At 43.2% G+C, this 20,767-nt stretch overlaps 1 protein-coding gene across 1 annotated transcript in view; it reads left to right on the forward strand.

Annotated features, from left to right (window-relative positions):
- Window positions 1–12,807: 12,807 nt before the first annotated feature.
- Window positions 12,808–20,767, forward strand: part of LOC129703319 (tryptophan 2,3-dioxygenase-like) — a 62,442-nt gene continuing 54,482 nt past the window's right edge. Inside the window, exon 1 of the mRNA XM_055645685.1 lies at window positions 12,808–12,959. Within this exon, the coding sequence (XP_055501660.1) occupies window positions 12,934–12,959 (26 nt within the window). The 5' untranslated portion in view covers window positions 12,808–12,933. The remainder of the gene's footprint in view (window positions 12,960–20,767) is intronic.

Consider the following 20,767-nt stretch of genomic DNA (forward strand, 5'->3'; position numbering starts at 1 on the left):
TATCCAGGTATGCCTCATATCCTTCCGACCAGGTTCCCAAACTAGTTTCCAACAGCAATAGCAAGGACCTCTGCCAAGAAAAACCACGAGCGCACAGATCGATTTGTTGATGTATGATATCTTGGCTTTCACCGAGATACATCGTTTACAGATATTACTTCCAAGCCAAAATAGTTGTAATCCCCACATTGAATGCTTTGGTACTTTCAAACTTCTCCAAATAAAATTAATTACATACTAATTTTTCTATTTGCCTGCGATGGTGTTTAAGACTTTAAACACTAAAAAATATTTGTGAGATTGTTCTGTATAATTCAACCTCATAGCCCAGTTATCATTCTTGCAGGCATATAATCCTTTCTCAATGATTATCCTTTCTCATTGTATTATTTTTCCTCAACTAATGCAGGTCCATCTCTTCCTAATTGTTTGGTGCCTTCCTAGTCTGAACACTCGATAGTCAGTGTTCAGTAAGAGCCAAGATATCATATAGCATTGATATCTTGGATATTTATATCATAATCCCATACATTCACCTGTTCCCTCGTGACCTGTATTGTTAAGAGATCTAATATTTAAATTGCTAGTAAAATTAAACTTAAACTGAAAAGCAACAGATGCTGCAAATCTGAAATAAAACAAAAATACTATAAATGCTTAGCTGATCAGGCAGCCTTTGTGAAAACTAATACGGGAATAATTAACATTTCGGGTCAATGACCATTAATTGATCGGAAATGTCAACTGTTTTTCTCTCCACATATATGCACCTGACTTGGTTCACAAGCATTTCCACAATTTTTTGTTTCATGGGACCGTTCTATTTCGTTTTTTTTCCAAACCTTTATTTCACTGCTTTCCACTCTACACTCCACTTCCAATGTTGCCTCTCTCTCCAGAATCTGCTATCGATTTCCCAAGGTTGGTTAAACGTTCCACAGTTGCTTGACTAATCCAGAGCTGCCAACATTGGGTGAGAGTTGAGAGTGAGAAATTGCGAGGGAGCGTAGCGACCGAGGGGGGGGGGGTGTGTTCCCCCTCTCATAGCAGGCTCCGAGGCGGCACTCACCCGGTCCGCTCCGGGCCGGGGTTAAAACTCCATGGGGTGTGGACAGAGCGGTCGACGGACATAGAACTGCCGGAGGTGAGGGTGGGAGGTGTGCGTCGTGCCTCAGGGAGGAAGGGGGAGGGGGGTTGGTGCTGGTAGTTTGATAGCCCTGCTTTGAATTTGATAGCCCTGCTTGAATCACATATCATGGGAAAAAGACTATGCATTCACCTGATATTCCCCTCATGGTTTTTACTCACCTCTAAAACAATTTTTGCTTTATTTTGAACTTTCAGCACCTGCAGATATTTGAGCGTGAAATGTTGCGATCAGCGTGAGAGCATGAGAATTTTGTGAAATGCATGAGAGTTGGCAGTCCTGCTAAAACATTTTATGCAAGTTCCAATTGTTTGGACAACAATCACTTATTACTGTTTTATAACAGTTAAGTTACTTTAAGACCATTTCAGAAATGATGGCACTCAACAAACAATCAACTAACAAATTAAAGCAAACTAAAAAGAAATAACATGTTCCCTTTCCTGACTCAACCTCATAAGTACTTAACGCTGTTAACAGAGCAAAGGGATATTAATCTCAAGAATCAAATGGGGAAAGTGGGGGCAATTTTGCTTAAATGGTCATTCTAAGCACATTCAGATCTTCATAGAGTCAGAGTTATACAACATGTACGTGACTGGCCCAATTTGTCCATAATGATCAAGTTGGCATTCTGTGTGCCCAGGGACTGGCTGCCATTCCCAGATCAGCTCGCGTCCCAGGGACTGGCTGCAGTTCTCAGGTCGGCTCGCCTGCCCCGATCCTGCGAAAACAAATTAAATAAATATGTGGTTTTTCGGGTTACGGGTCGGATTCAGCCCGTGTGCCGTAGGTTGTCGAACCCTGTCCTAGATGTTTGGCCTCATTGTGGTCCTCCCCATGTTTTACAACTGATTCACCTGTCCGTCGACCGCTCTGTCCACACCTCATGGAGTTTTATCTCCGGCTGCTTCATGTTGTCGGCGGCTGCACATCCAACCAAGAAAGAAGAGAAGAGAAGAGATGCGACGTCACTCACAGCCGCCAACTGACGCGCTTCCCCAGACCGCACAGATCGTTGTGATGTGGCGCAAAAAGACAAACTGTGCAGGGACTGATGACAGCGTGAGAATTCTGTCTTCAGCGTGAGAATTGGCTGAAATGCGTGACTCTCACGCTCAAAGCGTGAGAGTTGGCAGCCCTGTCTAAGGCCAGGATGTGACAACAGACGCACAGGGAGACACATACACAAAGGAAGACACACACACACACACACACACACACACACGCACACACACACACACACACACACACACAGGGAGACACAAACACACACACACAGACACACACACAGCGACACACACAGGGACACAGAGACACACACACACACAGAGAGACAGACAGACACACACACACAGGGAGACACACAGCCACACACACACACACACACAGGGGGACACACACACACACACACACACACACACACACACACACACAGGGACACAGACACACACACATAGGGTAGACACATATATACAGGGGACACACACACACACAGGGACACACACACACACACACAGACACACACACACACAGGGAGACACACACACACACACACACAGACACACACACACAGGGAGACACACACACACAGGGAGACACACACACAGGGAGACAGACACGGACACACACACACAGGGAGACACACACAGGGAGGCACACACACACACACAAGGAGACACACACAGGGAAACAGACACACACACACACCTTTCCTTCCCCCCCCCCCTCCCTCCCCCTTTCCTCCCCTTCCTCCCTCCTCTCTCTTTCCTCCCCTTCCTAGCCTCCCCATGCCTCTCTTTCCTCCCCTCCCTCTCTTTCCTCACCCTCCCTCTTTTTCCTCACGCTTCCTCTTTCTCCCCTTTCTCCTTCCCTTCCTTCATCCCTTTACTACATTCCCTCCCCCTGTCTCTCTTTGCCTCCATCCCTCCCTTTTTTTCTCTCTCTCTCTCTCTCTCTTTCTCCCCTCCCTCTCTTTCCCGGGCCGTCTGGCGGGCACGGTGTAGCGTGGATTGGCGGCGCTGGCGCTGCCGTGTAAGTTTAAGGGCAGGAGGGAGGAAGGGAGCGAGGTTGCCGTGGCAGCCGGAAGCGCAGCGCTCGCAGACGGCGCACAAATGCACTGACACCCGCTACCCGGGACCAACGCGTTTCCCCAATCCGTGCAGATCGCTGTCATGTGGCGCAAAGAGACAAACTGTGCAGCAAAGATCCTACAGCTCTGCTATATAGCTCTGCTATAGGATCTTTGCTGTGCAGGGATTGAAGTCAGCGTGAGAATTCTGTCTTCAGCGTGAGGGCGTGAGAATTGGCTGAAATGCGTGAGTGTCACGCTCAAAGCGTGAGAGTTGGCAGCCCTGCTAATCCTTCTTATAAGGATATTGGTCCTCGCCCTGTGGAGATGTCCTTCTTGCCCCATTTCTTCAAAGACATGTTTAGGCTACAGCTTTGTGTGAAGCTTTTCAACAATCTTTGACAATTTGCACTTTTTGCTTACTCCTTGTTTAATTTCTGCCGCAGGCCTTTGCTCATATTTTCTAATCTTTCTCTTCACACTTTGATTTTATTTTCCCCAACACTATCCTGTCCTACAACTTTCTAAGTTATTTTTGATGTATTAAACATTCCATCACTTGAACCTCCCCCCCCCCCCCCCCCCCCCCACTAATTAGTTTTTAGGCCATTTCTATAAACATATTTTTCCATAACACTGTCCCAATGGAATTGCTACCTTCTTCCCGGTACTGGGCTGGTGCCCCATGAAATACAACACATTTCTCCCACACCAACCTATTAGCCACACCTTCATTTCACATTTAATTCTCATCGTCTAAATTGTACTTAGCTCAGCCAACAATTCAGAGATTATCAACCCTATGGTTCTTCTTTTTCAATTTTGCCCTAAACTGCTCATAATCTCTCAACAGGACATCCTCGTCCTGCTTATGCCATCGCTATCTACTCAGGTTGTACCTATGTCGTTCAGTCCTCAACCTCACCCAAACAGGGACCCCAAGCCTTGTTCCTGTTATGCAAGGGTCAGAGATGCCAATCTATTGATCTTTACCATATTTAAAAAAACAAACAGAGAATATATGTTGAATGAATTATATGCGGAAAGTCCTGCTGAAGATTCTAGACCCAAATCACCAACCGTCTCTCTGCCTCCACAGATGACACCTGACCACAGATGACACCTGACCACAGATGACACCTGACCACAGATGACACCTGACCACAGATGACACCTGACCCATTGAGTCGTCCAGCAACACAGCAAGGTCTCCTTCAATGTCAGCATAGCAATGGAGCTGATCATTGACTTTAGCAAATGGAGTGGGATTACATACCCCAGACTACATCGATGATGCTGAAGTGTGGAGCGTTTCATGTTCCTCGGTGTAAATATCACCAACAATTTGACCTGGTCCAACCACTTCAATGCTATGGCTGAGAAAGCTCACATGCCTTTACTTCCTCAGAAGCCTATGGAAATGTTGCTTGTCTCCAATGACTCCCACCAATATTTACAGATGCACCATAGAAAGCATCCTAGCTGGATGCATTTCAGCTTGGAATAGTATCTGCTCTGGCCCTGATTGCAATTGATCGTAGAGATTTGTGGATGCAGCCCAGTCCATCATGCAAACAAGCTCCCCCTCCCCCATTGATTCCATCGACACTTCATGCAGCCAACGTAGTCCAAGACCTTTCCCATCCCACTCAGTCCCTTTTCACTCCCGTCCTATAAAGTAGAAGATACAAATGCTTGAAAGTGCACACCACCAGATTCAAGAACAGCTTCTGCCCTTCTGTTATCACACTCTTGAATGAACCTCTCATACTGTAAACTAAGAACATATTCCTATTCCATCAATCTACCTTGTTCTGGGCCTTGCACATTTTTTACCTGGACTTTATTTGTAGCTGTAACAATATATTCTGCACTCTGTTTCCTTTCTCTTTTTGCACTACCTGTTGCAAAATGCAAACAAATATTTTCACCGTACTTTAGAACAGGTGGCATTGATAATAATAATAATAAATTAATATTAATACCAGTTTGCATTCTGCTCCTGATTACAGCATCTGCTTGTGTCACTATATAAATATATCACAGTGTTTTGATTCATGGTAGTTGAATATCTAACTTTCAAAATCTTGATTGTCAGATTTTGTTTGGATACCTCTTTGTAAAATATTGTATTAGTTGAATAAACAGTGGTTTTCTCCAATGTTCTGTTCAATATTTATCTATTGGTTTATTTATTCACATGACACGTGTATCAGTGCCAACTATAATGTTTGTTGCCCATGTAAAATTGATTTGAGACCAAGATGATGAAATACCTTCCCTAACACACTGTGGTTTGCTACGCCCTTTCAGAGGGCAGTTAGGTAATGGGCCTGTTCCACTTATGCGATTTTTTGGGCGACTACTGGGCTGGTGCCCCATGAAATACAACATATTTTCAATATGCCGCGAAATTTTCAACATGTTGAACGCCATATTTTCGTTGAAAGTGGCGAGAATTTTCGCTGTCGTAAGTTGTCGCCAGGTGTCGTAGGTGAATTCCATTCAAACTAGTCCCTGGCAGACGCCTAAAGAGTCACCTAAGTGGGACAGGCCCATAACCATTGATGGATGTAAAAAGCTGGAGTAACTCAGCGGGACAGGCAGCATCTCTGGAGAGAAGGAATGGGTGACGTGTCCGGTCGAGACCCTTCTTCAGACTGGTTAGGGATAAGGGAAATGTGAGACATACATTGAAGATGATGCGGAGAGATAATGAACAATGAATAAAAGATATGCAAATTATGATGATAGAGGAAACAGGCCATTGATAACTGTTTGTAGGGTGAAAACGAGAAGCTTGTGTGATTTGCGTGGGGGAGGGATAGAGTCAAAGGGAATGCCGGGGCAACCTGAAGTGTGAGAAATCAAAATTCATACCACTGGGTTGTAAGCTGCCTAAACAAAATATGAGATGCTGTTCGTCCAATTTGTGTTTAGCCTCACTCTGTCTTCCGTAAATCTGTATTAATGTCAATAAACACTTTTGGAAATAATTTAAAAAACAAATGCTGGAAATCTGCAATAAAGCAGCATTTTTTTTCACTACTGTTGCCTGACATGCTGAGTATTTCCAAGATTTTCTGTTTTACTTCGGAGTCACGTGAGTGACTACGTGAAGAACCCGCTTCCAACTCATGCGTGTCATATCGCTACACGCATTGCACGAGTCAACAGGAGGGGGAGGACGTCCCCCAGTAACGGGAGAGTACAAAAGGGCCAGCAAAAGGCAGGTAAGGCACTCTACATTTTGATTTAACAGGAAAAATGGATAGAGTTAAGAGGAAGCGGCCCGCTAAAAAGCTGCCCGACAAACGTGTGGAGAACACGGATGAAGGGCAGAGACAGCAGCCGCCAGCTTTCGATACCTCGGCAGAGGAACCCGCTGTGCCAGAAAGCGTTCTGGCACCGACAAAACTTACTTCCCGGACGGGAGGAAAAGTTCAGCAAAAGACTCACCACCTGGAAGAGCCCGACTTGGAGCAGCAGCGGGCGACCAGCCCGTATCAACATCGGAGCAGCCACAAGAAACAGCTGACCGGGAACACAGTCAGGACCGGTATGGCCAGCGGCTGGATGAAGGAAGCCCGCAAACCAGCACCCGTGAGTACCGGGGACGGGAACAGCAGGGATACAGCAGAAAACAGCACACTGCTGAAAGGCTGCAGGATTGGGGGCAGCCAAAAATGGCTAGTGCAGCCCAGCACAAAGATCGCTTAAAGGAGCTGCTCGAGGAGCTCATTCACAGTGGCAGTCCCGAGAATGAGGAGACTAGCCATAGTGGGCAGACAAGCCCCATAGGGGTACCCCGTGAGGGACCCCCTCAAATCTCAGACTCCTCGGAGGAGAGTGGGCAGGACCCTGATGGGCCAGAGCCTGGTAATACAGTGTCCCATGATCCTAAAACAGCACGGACTCTGCTGGACATGGTGGCTGATTACTTTAAGCCAAGTCAAACAGGGGCAGGCTTGGATCCCAGGATGGCAGCTAGTATTAACTATATGTCTGGCCACAAACTCCAACAAGAAATATTTACAGAGACTGGCCAGCCATCTGCCACCTGGCAACTGTGAGGCATTACAGGTGCCCAGTGTAAACCAATGCATTTGGCAGCATATGGGGAGGAACATCAGGAACCAGGATCTCAAGATCCAGAGAACCCTAAAGGGACTGACGGCAGGAATCACAGCATACACCCGCACTCTGGACAAAACAGAGCTAACCAAAGACCATCAGGACGCACTAGCTCTGTTTTGCAATGTGCAATATGAACTAAACAACATGCGGAAGGCTGCCATTTGGCCAGCTCTGGACCCCAAATATGCTCCCATCCGCAAACAAAAAAACACAAATACATCAACCCTTTTGTTTGGACAAGACTTGACCGCACAAGTCAAAAAACTGGATGACGAAGCCAAGACACTGGGGCTCATTAAGGCCAGTGCAAAGGCCTATTTTGGAGCACGATACCAGCCACATACAAGACCTAAAAATGTGGCTTAGACCAGTGGCAGTGCCAGAAATCAAAATTACCAGCAGCAGCCTTTTTTAGGGTATGGCCAGGGACGGCCACCCTGGAAGATGCGGAAGCCTCAACCTCACACACAACCCCGAACAAGAGATATCAAACCAGAACCCCCCTTTTTCAGAAAACCAAAGAAATAATACAACCACCAGTAACCATGGAGGTAGGTGGGTGTGGTTCTTCTGTAAAAAAGGGACCCACTATGGTGGGGGGGGAGGTTGCAATACTACAGTTATGATTGGTGTAAAATCACTACAGACTCGTATATTCTAAGCAGTATTCAGGGTTATCTGATAGAATTTAATTATCCCAATAACCCCCAGTACAACATACACCAGAAAGGCATTTTGTCCTTACAAAAACCGAACAATCTAAGGCCCACATGGAGCTACAAAGATTGTACACAAAAGGTGTGATTGAGCATACTATTCATGAAAAATTAGAATTTGTATCAAACATATTTATTAAAAATAAAAAAGATGGGGGTTGCAGGATTATCATTGACCTTTCAACCCTAAACACATTTGTTCAATATGTTCACTTTAAGATGGATGCTTTTATTACTGCTAAAGAATTAGTGTCAACTGGGTTCTATATGGCAAGCATTGACTTAAAAGATGCATACTATATAGTACCCATCAGAAGGGATCACAGACGGTATTTGAAATTTAACTGGATGGGGGAACTTTGGCAATATAGAGCCTTACCAAATGGGCTAACATCAGCCCCCAGATTATTTACTAAAATTCTGAAACCAGCTTTGGCATTGTTACGTAAACAAAGCCATAGGGTGATGGCATATTTAGATGACATCTTTATTGTTGGCACAACTTATGAATTGGCATATCAAACAGTGCTCGCCACAAAACAATTGTTTGAACAACTAGGTTTTATCATCCATCCAGTTAAGTGTAAATTGATACCAGCAACTAATATGGATTATTTAGGATTCACCATTAACACGGTCAATATGTCAATAACTTTACCAATAGATAAAGCAGCAGCCCTACAGCAGGATTGCAGCAAGCTTCTTAACACCTACAGACCCTCCATTAGATGGGTAGCCCGGATAATTGGGAAAATTGTGGCCACATTCCCGGCCACACAATTTGGGCCATTACATTATCAAAATTTGCAAAGAGCCAAAATTAGAGCTCTCAAATTTAACAAGGGTCATTTTGATAGACCTATGGAGCTGCCTACCGAAGCTATAATTGAACTACAGTGGTGGGTACATAACATTAGGTATTGCTCCAACCCCATCATTATTGACAACCCGTCTATGGTATTACAAACAGATGCCAGCGCCATTGGTTGGGGAGCCACTAATTCTGTTTCCAGTTGTGGAGGGAGATGGAAGGAAGAAGAGGCAGTATTACTTAACACATGTGGCATTAATTACCTAGAGATGTTAGGGGCATTTTATGGCCTTAAGTCATATTGCTCAGCAATTAAGCACCAGCATGTACGATTACAAATTGATAATACCATATGATATTAATCATATGGGTGGAAATATATCGACATCTTGTGATCAATTGGCAAATTTAATTTGGCAATGGTGCATCCAAAGAAACATTTGGATATCGGCAACATACCTACCAGGTAAGCTAAATTTAGTGGCAGACACCAGGTCACGCAAATTTAACGAAAACACGGAATGGATGTTAAATAAAAATATATTTGCTAAAATTACAGCAAAATATGGCAGACCAGATATTGATCTTTTTGCATCCAGGTTAAATCACCAATTACCAAGGTATGTGTCCTGGGAACCAGACCCTGGGGCAGAAGCTACAGATGCTTTCTCTCTGCATTGGGGGAAATGGCCTTTTTATGCATTTCCCCCGTTCTGCCTCATCAATCGGGTACTAAGGAAAATTCAACAAGACTCGGCATCTGGGATTCTCATAGTACCCGATTGGCCTACTCAACCGTGGTATTCAGTCATACAGGGGATGGTGTTAGAACCATGTTCCCTTATTGGACATAGCCCAAATTTATTAATTCATCCAGTGACTGGGGGCAGTCATCCATGCCATAAGACTATGCATTTGTTGATTTGTAGAGTCTGAAAGACCCACTACACGGCATGGGGCTGTCAGACAGGACGATGAATCTCATCTCATCTGCACAAAGACTGTCAACACGGAAGCAGTACCTTGGACACATCAAGAAATGGTGCATATACTGCTTGGACAACAACCTCGACCAAAGGGCCAAGAACATTCCGGCCGTATTGGAATTCTTAACAAGCCTCCATTATGATAATCGATTGGGCTACAGTGCCATCAATAGTGCCAGAAGTGCACTCTCCAATTATCTATCACAAGGAATGGAGCGGCACACGGTGGGAACGCACCCCCTGGTAACAAAACTTATGAGGGGCATATTCAATGCAAATCCCCCTAAAACCAGGTACTCCCAAATCTGGGAGGTGGGTGTCGTTCTAAACATGCTGAGGAGCTGGGCGCCCATTACAGCATTGTCACTTCAGAAACTGACCATGAAGATGGTTATGCTCATGGCACTAGTTACCACTCAACGAGTCCAGTCATTAAGCAAACTGAGACTGGACTCCCTGATCACCTCACCCGAGAAACTGGTGTTTATCATACAGGATCTAATAAAACAAAACAGACCAGGTTCATCGGGTCAAGTGATCGAATTCATGGCATATCCATATGACGAACGACTGTGTATAGTAAGACACATCCAATTATACATAGAAAATACTAAGAGTATTCAAGGTCAGGAAATGGTGTTGTTAATCTCTTACAAGAAACCGCACAAAAGGGTCACGACCTAAACTATATCAAGGTGGCTCAAATATGTCCTAAAGATGGCAGGAATAGATACTGATGTTTTTAAATCTCATTCCACCAGGGCTGCAGCAACATCCGCAGCAAAAAATCTGGATGTGCCCACGGACCAGATCCTCAGAATGGCAGGATGGTCATCCGAGAGGACTTTCCAAAGGTTTTATAATAAACCAGTTTTGGAGCCATCATCATCATTTTCAGAAACCATTTTACGTTCAACAATATAATTTGCCCAAAAGAATACAGGGCTATGATTTCAATTAATAAATTTATTTTTCGTTATACCACACAAGTCTTCGTATAAGTGTGTTTTAAAATTACTAATGATGCTCTCTCCCAATACCCAAGGCAGTTGTGAAGCATGGACTCGATCCACGGCATGAGGTCACAGAGCTTTGAAATCTTCACGTAGTCACTCACGTGACTCCGAAGTAAAATGGTAAGATTAAACGAGAACTTACCAGTTTGAAGTTTGATCTGTATTTTATGAGGAGGAACGTTGAGGGAATACGTGCCCTCCGCTCCCACCCTCCTATGATCATATCAAAAACTGGTATCTCTTTGATAATCTTACTATGTTGGGTCATTATAGTTTTCTGTGACCTCACACCGCTGCTTTGAAGAATGACACGCATGCGTTGGAAGCGGGTTCTTCACGTATTCCCTCAACGTTCCTCCTCATAAAATACAGATCAAACTTCAAACTGGTAAGTTCTCGTTTAATCTTACTATTTTATTGCCTCTTTGGAAATGCATCAACCCTTCTCTGCCGCAGTGCTGTAATAGTATTTGGCCGAGTGCATATGCTGTTCCCCACAAAACTACATTTCAAAAGTACTTTTGGACATGAAAAACACAAAATACACAAAATGTTCTTTTTTTTACTTGATGCTGCTTGCAATGACTTAGTTTTGCGTGTTAGCAATTCAGTGTGGAAAGAGGTCCTTCTGCCCACCAGGTCCACACTGATCAACGATCACCGATTCCAAAAAATCTGAATAAATGTATTCATTGGTTGGGCATATGTTTAATTTTTCAGTAGCAATACATATGGTTAAAAAATATTTGTGAATTTATTATTAATCTACAAGTCTCTAGCAGAGCTGTATGTAAAGTTCCCTTTGTGCCCTCAAAGACGGTTGCGAGAGGCACCCCTCGGGGAATTAGGGTTGACGGGAGCCGTGCAGGGAGAGGAATGGTTCGCGGGATGAGCGGGGTGGAAGCAATGGCTGCAAAGGGCCTTCGTGGCCAGCTGCAAGGATGGGGTTGTAAAATGGCGCCAAAATGGTGCCTCTTGCAGACGACTCAGTCAGTATCTAACTTCAAGCAACCCTTGCCTTCCATCTCTCTCCATCCCTTCCCCTTCTTTGGTCTCCAACCAGTCTGGCTGTCAGCCTGATTACATTTCTACCTCTGTTTCCTTTGTTGTCACCTTTTCCTGGCTAACAATGATCTATTCTACATTTTCCTTTACCTTCGTCACTTCTTCTTGTTTTCACATGACGTTTCCTTTCCTTATCTCTGTGTTTTCCTGTCCCCTGACACACAGTCTGAAGCAGGGTCTCAAACCGAAATGTCACCCATTTCTTCTCCAGAGATTCTGCCGGTCCCTCTGAGTTACTCCAGCAATGTGTGTCTATCTTCGGTGTAAACCAGCATCTGCAGTTCCTTTCTGAATGACTCAGTGAGGTATTCTGTACATTCTGGACTAGTTGGGTATTGTGCTCAGGTATGGTGAGAGTCTTGCTGAGCTGTATACAATGAAAGTATTTCACTGTACCTGGGTACACGTGATAATACAGAAAACATTGAACCATTAAAGTTCAGTTGAAGTCATTGCTCATTTTTAGAATAAAGGATATTTCTCGGACTGTTACAAGACAACCAGCTGGGGGCATTGTTCTACTTATTTGGGATTACTGTACGTGATTTCCTTTCATTTTATGTAATATTTATTTCTGTTATTTTAGCCTGACATCAAATCATCTCATTCTCAATAAAGTACGGTGAACATTATAATCATATAAGAAATATATTTAGAAACCACAATTAAAAACATACATCCACTGGTTATTTGACATTATGGCATGACCAAAGTCAGTAAAGAAATGGTGTGTGCAAAAGGTTCTGTCAATAATTAGACTTACGATCACTGCACGATGACTGAAGTTTGTTTAATTTATTTTTCTTAATATTTGCATAGTAAAATTGATCTCCCAACACAAATCAAAGTTCTACTCTTGATTGATCGGGACAGATAAGGAGACTCCCTTTAAAAGGAAAACAGGTGATTGTTTGCATCAAGTTCGTAGGAAAGACTCAACAAAACCTAAAGGAATCATCGTGTCCACGGAGAAGGCGCAGGATCATGAGTGGCTGTCCCTTCCGAGAAAGGTAAATTCCTTCTAATTTAAGTGAAAAAAACCCAATTGTAATCCAAGAATGTGAAGATCGGCTCGCTGGATTATTAAAAATGTTATGTTTTTTGCGAGTTGTGCATGTTTGGACTCCAATAATGCTATTGTTGAAAATGAAAATAAAATGTAAAACTGGTCTGTTTGACTCGGTCGGTACCCATGTTGTTTTCAAGTTAATGTGGAAGTTTCGGGCAGCTGTAATTGTCAGATAGAAATGTTCAGATTACGTGAATATTTATATAACAATCACTACAGTTTAAAAGTAACTCAAATGGAACAATTTGAGACCGTCGACGTGATAAGGAAATGTATAATTATAAAGACTGATTATTTTATGATTCGGCGATGCCTTGGCTTCATTTTCATCAATACTTTTAATCGTTTAAACGATTAAAGATATAATAACTAGCGTTACCCGAAGTGTTAAGATATAAAAGTTTACTGGAAATGCTTGTTCTTGGCCTTAATTGGAAACCGGATGAACTTTCAATTCAATCTTTAATATCAAGTTCAAATGGAAATACAAAAAAAGAAACATAATGAGCATGGAAAGCTGTTTTGACACTTTTGTCAAGGTTTATGCATTAGAACAAATGTGGAATATGCTACCTGAAAGTGTGATGGATGTAGATTCACTTGAGGGTTTCAAGATGATGAATGTGTGAAGGTTGCAATATGCACAACTTGGAGAAAGATCAGGGCAAAGGATTGAACTTACAAGTGCAGGCATAGACAAATGTTAATTTTGTGTTCTAATGAACGTGATATGATTCTAAGTATAAGATGGGAATAGATAGCTCATTTCCTTGTGACGACTCCATCTGTCCATGAGATCATAACTTAATTGAACCCCAATTGCACTATCCTGCCCCCGCACCATATTCCTTGGGCTGCTACCAAAGATGTTTATTACTTATACATATGTAATTATCAGTGAGACCGCAAGGATAATGGTGACATGAAACATGCCTCGACATGGCTTACCAGTAATATTTATCATTGTACCTGTACTTCACATTACTTGTGCATATGATAATAAACTCGACAACTTGAATTATACACACAAACTCCAATGGAGCATTAGATTTATGCATATTGTAACCTTCAAACATTTATCATCTTGAAAGCCTCAATGAGAATTAGAATCCCAGCAACCTGTTAGGTTTTCAACTCAACCAACTCTCTGAACTTCAGATTTATTGTGTCATAGAGTCATTGAGTGATACAGACCCTTCGGCCCAACTTGCCCACACTGGCCAACATGTCCCAGCTACACTAGTCCCACCTGCCCGCTTTTGGTCCATATCCATCCAAACCAGTCCTATCCATATACCCCCCCACTCCAAAGGCATACAGGTTTGTAGGTTAGTCGTCCTGAACCTACCTGATCTCCCGTTTGCTAAACACTTTCATTCTCCTTCCCATTCCCACATTGCCTTAGTCTCCTCCATTGTCAGAGTGAGGCTAGACAGAAATTGGAGGAACAACATCTCATATTTTGCTTGGGCAGCTTACAGCCCAGTGGTATGAATATTGATTTCTCTAACTTCAAGTAACCCCAGCATCCTGGCCTCGAGATCCTTCCCAGTTTGTTCCTGGTGGAAGTACTGGCCCACCATGTCCAGCAGGTTGTTTTTCTTCCCTTCAATAGGGGAAGGTGGCTCCATCACCTGCTCAGATTCTGACCCAGTCAGACCTTCAATACCCTCCTCAGAGGAGTATGATATTTCATGCAGCCCTTTATGGGAATCTGCTGTGGGACTTATATTTTGCCCACTGTGGCTATCCTCCATATCCCGGAGCCTGCCACTCTGGAGAATTTCCTCCAGCAACCGCTCCAGCCGACTTTCATGCTCTCGGGCACTAGTCGATCGCGGGTGCTTTAAATTATACGACCGCTCCTGCCGACCTTGGTGCTCTCGGGCACTAGTCGCACGTGGTTTCTCCTGCAGCTGGTCCCCATGCCTACAGGCACTGGTCGCTCCCGGCCGCCCGATATAATCATCATGGTCCCGGTACTCACGGGCACCTCTACCCGTTTGGGGTGAAGTTTGGCACTTGCTCCCTTATGGGAGATGCTGGTGCCGACATTCGTTGCTGCCTGCTGCTGTTCAGTAAAGGGCAGCGACGTCTGTAGCTCTGTGCTGACGTCCGTTGCTGGCTACCTGCTGCTGTTCAGTAAACGGCAGCGACGTCTGTAGCTCTGTGCTGACGTCCGTTGCTGGCTTCCTGCTGCTGTTCAGAAATGGCAGCGACGTCTATAAAGAAAAGGTAAGGAAAAATTCTCTTACCTGTGCTGGTTCTCAGCCTGCCGTTTGGGAGGAACGTCCTTCCTCCCGCAGCCCCACGGACCCCGTAGCGTAGGTCCTTGGACTGTTGTCCGAGATGTCGGGCTGACGGCTGCGGGGTACTCCTGTCGGCGTTCTTTCCCCCCCCAGCTACACTAGTCCCACCTGCCCGCTTTTGGTCCATATCCATCCAAACCAGTCCTATCCATATACCCCCCCACTCCAAAGGCATACAGGTTTGTAGGTTAGTCGTCCTGAACCTACCTGATCTCCCGTTTGCTAAACACTTTAATTCTCCTTCCCATTCCCACATTGCCTTAGTCTCCTCCATTGTCGGAGTGAGGCTAGACAGAAATTGGAGGAACAACATCTCATATTTTGCTTGGGCAGCTTACAGCCCAGTGGTATGAATATTGATTTCTCTAACTTCAAGTAACCCCAGCATTCACTCTCTCTCTATTCCTCTCATAGCCAAATCACACCAGCTTCTCCTTTTCACCCAACAGCTAACAATGGCCTGTTTCCTTTATTATTATTACTTTTTTGCATATCTTTTATTCATTGTTCTATATCTCTCTACAAGATTGTCTATATTTCTCATTTCCTTTATCCCTGACTAGTCTGAAGAAGGGTCTCGACCTGAAACATCACCCATTCCTTCTCTCCAGCCTGGCCCGCTGAGTTACTCCAACTCTTTGTGTCTATCTTACGTTTGTAGCTTAATAGGCTTGGTCTAGATATAAAGATTGTCCCTAGTGAGTGTAGCATAGTGTTAATGTGCAGGGATTGCTGGTCGGGGCAGACTTGGTGGGCCGAAGGGCCTGTTTCTGCTCTGTATCTCTAAAGTAAACTAAACTAAACTAAACTAAACTAAACTATCTGTCTAACTGTTTCTTAAATGTTGGGGTAGACCTGCCTCAAGTACCTCCTCTGGCAGCTTGTTCCTTACACCCACTTATGCTTGAGTAAGAAAGTGTCAGTCGTGTCAGAAAGTGTCAGTCACTTGGCCTCATAATATTATTGTCTCAACATTGTCACCTCCACCCCTGCCTGAGCCACCTTGGGCATCACCTCTCTGGCCCGAGTCACCTTAAACTCCTCCTCCAGGGACTTCAGGGGCAGCTGGAGCCTGGTGTTATTTCCGTAAAGGGCGATGCTGCTAAGACTCCTGGGCAGTCAACATAAGGAGCCTCATAACATTATTGTTTCCTGGGAATCAACACAATAAATAAATGTGCGATAATCAATAATACAATAGATTATCAGTAATACCAGGTAACCAGACCTGAATAGTGCAGACTGAAGTATATAGTGGAATCTGAATAAATTGTCTGAATATTTCCATCCAGAAGTTTTGTATTTTTATACAGGATACAAAAGAATGAGTTAGGGTGGCTTCTTGAAAGTGACATTTATCACAATGAGAAATAAATTTAGGGCATGCAGGAAGATCTCAATGAAGTAGTCAGATGGACAGAAAAATGGCTAATGGATTTCACCCTGGAAAGGTATGAGGTAATATAGTGTGGAAGTTTCATAATAGGTAGTAGCTTGTCAGAATGTGTTAGAAATACACAAGACTAATATTGCATACCCATAGACACTAAAGATACCACAGCCGGTAGCTAAGGCTTATTTTACATATTGCAAACTTTTTTTCCTTTATTGGCTGATCGGGAAGATAATTGTGGAACTGTGGTAAAAAAAAAACCTTAATTTGGCTAGAGAGATGGTTACACGTTTCAGAAAGGATGTGATATTACTGAAGTGGCTGCAGAAAATTGTTACAAGGATAATGCTCGGCCTGGAGAAGTTTGACGATTAATTGATTGGATGGGGCAGATTCCTTTTGAAAACAAGAGGCTTTGAAAAAGTTTAATTAAAAGTGCATGAAATTATGTGATGCCTGAATAGTATGAAATACGAAGAGCCTTTATTGATAGGTATTGGTTCATTATTGTCATGCATACCAAGAAACAGTGAAAAACTTTGTTTTGCGTACTATCTGGGCAAAACATACCACATGTGAGTATACCGGGTATTGCACAAGAGAAAATAGAGTGCAGAATAAAGTGTTACAGCTATGGAGAAAATGTAGATTCAAAAAAAAGCAAGGTCCTCAACAAGGTCTCTCTAGAATTTAGGAGATTGAGAGGGGATCTTATAGAAACTTACAAAATTCTTAAGGGGTTGGACAGGCTAGATGCAGGAAGAATGTTCCCGATGTCGGGGAAGTCAAGGACAAGGGGTCACAGCTTAAGGATAAGGGGGAAATCCTTTAGGACCGAGATGAGGAGAACTTTTTTCACACAGAGAGTGGTGAATCTCTGGAACTCTCTGCCACAGAGGGTAGTTGAGGCCAGTTCGTTGGCTATATTTAAGAGGGAGTTAGATGTGGCCCTTGTGGCCAAGGGGATCAGAGGGTATGGAGAGAAGGCAGGTACGGGATACTGAGTTGGATGATCAGCCATGATCATATTGAATGGCGGTGCAGGCTCGAAGGGCCGAATGGCCTACTCCTGCACCTAATTTCTATGTTTCTATGTTTCTAAGGTAGATTGGACAATTAAGAATAGTAAGATTACGACGCATGCGTGTCATCCTTCAAAGCAGCGGTGTGAGGTCACAGATACACTATAATGACCTAAGATAGTAAGATTATTAAAGAGATACCAGTTTAAGATATGACCATACGAGGGTGGGAGCGGAGGGCACGTATTCCCTCAACGTTCCTCCTCATAAAATAAAGGTCAAACTTCAAACTGATAAGTTCTCGTTTAATCTTACTATTTTACTTCGGAGTCACGTGAGTGACTACGTGAAGATTTCAAAGCTCTGTGACCTCATGCCGTGGAACGAGTCCATGCTTCACAACTGCCTTGGTAGTTTGGGAGAAATTGTTAATGATATTCAAAAAACATTCATACCAATTATTTAACGTAAATGATAAATAATATTTTATTAATTCAAATCATAACCCTTGTATTCTTCAGGGATAAATTATCATACAGAACTTAAAATTTTCCCCGAAAACGTTCCTATACTCCTAACTGGTTTGTTATAAAATTTCTGAAACGTTTTCTCCGACGACCATCCTGCAATCCTGAGGGTTTGGTCCATGGATACATCAAGGCATTTTGCTGCGGATGTAGCTGCAGCCCTGGTGGAGTGGGATTTAAATATGTTAGTGTCCACTCCCGCCTTTCTTAACCCATATTTCAGCCACCGCGAAATGGTCTGAGTTGACACTCTACGGTACGGTTTCTTATGGCTGATTAAAAGAGCCATTTCCTTGCCTCTGATAGCCTTTGTCCTTTCAATGTATAACAAAACGTGCTTCACTATACAGAGGTGTTCGTCCTCCGGGTAGGCCATAAATTCTATGACCTGCCCCGCTGATCCTGGTCTATTTTGTTTAATAAGGTCCTGGATCACAAAAACCAAACTTCCTGCCACCATAGTCAAGCCATCCAGTCTTAATATTTGCAATAACTGGACCCTTTGCGCTATGACCAGTGCCATCAGCATTACCATTTTCCTAGTTAGTTTGTCCAGAGTTAATGCTGTAGCCGGCGACCAATTCCTTAGCATGGTCAGGACCACACTACATCCCAGATTTGGTTGTATCTTGTTTTGGGTGGCTTAGTGTTAAAGATGCCTCTTAAAAGTTTAACTACCAGAGGATGTGATCCCACAGACTGTCTTTCTGTTCCTTGCCACAAATAACTTGACAATGCACTTCTGGCACTATTCACAGTGCTGTAACTAAGTCCTTCATAGTGCAGGCGGGTGAGAAAACTCTAGCACCGCCGGAACATCCTTATCTCTGTGGTCCAGATGGTTATTATGGCAGTAATTAGTCCATTTTCTAATATGACCTAAATACTGTTTTTGTGTAGACCTTCTTTGTGCTGCTGTGATCATGTCCACAGTTCTTTTTGATAGCCCCATGTCCCATAGTGGGTCTTTTAGAGTCTACAACCCAAATAAATCAATATTTTTTATGGCATGGGTGGCTATCCTGAGTTACTGGATGCACCAGCAACTTAGGACTATGTCTTAAAGTTATACATGGTTCCAGCACCATGTCCTGTATCACCGAGAACCATGGTTGGGTAAGCCAATCAGGTACTATGAGAATCCCAGATGCCGAATTCTGTTGGATTTTCCTTAGTACCCGATTGATTAGGCAGAAAAGGAGGAAATGCATAAATGAACCATTTCCCCCAGTGCAGTGAGAATGCATCTGTAGCTTCTGCCCCAGGATCTGGTTCCCATGATACATACCTTGGTAACTGGTGATTTAACCTGGATGCAAAAATCAATATCCGGCCTTCCATACTTTACTGTGATTTCAGCAAATACCGTTCTATCCAACATCCATTCGGTATTTTCACTAAATTTTCGTGACCTGGTGTCTGCCAATGAATTAGTATCCCTGGTAGATACGTAGCCGATAAACAAATATTCCTTTGGACACACCATTGCCAACTTGAGTTTGCCAATTCATCACAAGATGTTGATATATTTCCACCCATATGATTTATATATACCACCACCGAGGTATTATCTATCTACAATCTAACATGCTGCTGTTTCATTCCTGAGCAATAAGATTTTAGCCCATAAAACGCACTTAAAATTTCTAAGTAATTTATACCTTTAGCGTTAAGTAGGTTAGCTTCTTGTATATTCCATCTCCCCCACAGCTCGAGATGGTATCAGTTGCACCCCAACTAATTGCACTGGCATCTGTTTGTAATACCACAGACGGGTTGTCAATAACTATTGGGTTGGAGCAATACTTAACATTGTGTTCCCACCATTGTAATTCTTTTATGGCTTCAATTGTTAGCTCCATTGGCCAATCAAAAATGGCCTCTATTAATTTTGAGTGCTCTAATCCTTTTGTAACTCTATGGCTTTCCCTATTGGTAAAGTCATTAACATATTAAATGTGTTAATGGTGTCAATTTTGACTTAATTGGATGGATAATGAATCCCAGCTCTTCAAACAATTGTTTTGTGGCAACCACTGCCTGACATGCCAATTCATAAGTTTTTCCCACAATAAGTATATCATCCAACTATGCCATTACTCTATGTTTTTGTTGTTGCGGCAATGCCAAAGCTGGTTTAAGAATTTAACCTCTGATGGGTATTGTATAGTAAGCATCTTTAAGATCAATACTTGCCATAAAGTAGCCTGCTGAAACTAACTCTTTAGCAGTGCTAAAAGTATCCATTTTAAAATGAACACATTGCACAAAATTGTTAAGCGTTGATAAATCAATAATAATACGGCAACCCCCATCTTTCTTATTTCTAATAAATATGTTTGAGACAAATTCCTGTTGTTCATCTTTGGTTTGTTCAATTACTCCTTTAGTGAATAATCTTTGTCGTTCTATGTGAGCTTTAGCTTGTTCCAATTTAGTAAGCATGTATATTCTGTCCGGTGTATGTTGTACTGGAGGGTTTTGTTTGTGTATAAACT

Source organism: Leucoraja erinacea, chromosome 1 (assembly GCF_028641065.1).
Source record: "Leucoraja erinacea ecotype New England chromosome 1, Leri_hhj_1, whole genome shotgun sequence".
Taxonomy (NCBI): Eukaryota; Metazoa; Chordata; class Chondrichthyes; order Rajiformes; family Rajidae; genus Leucoraja; species Leucoraja erinaceus.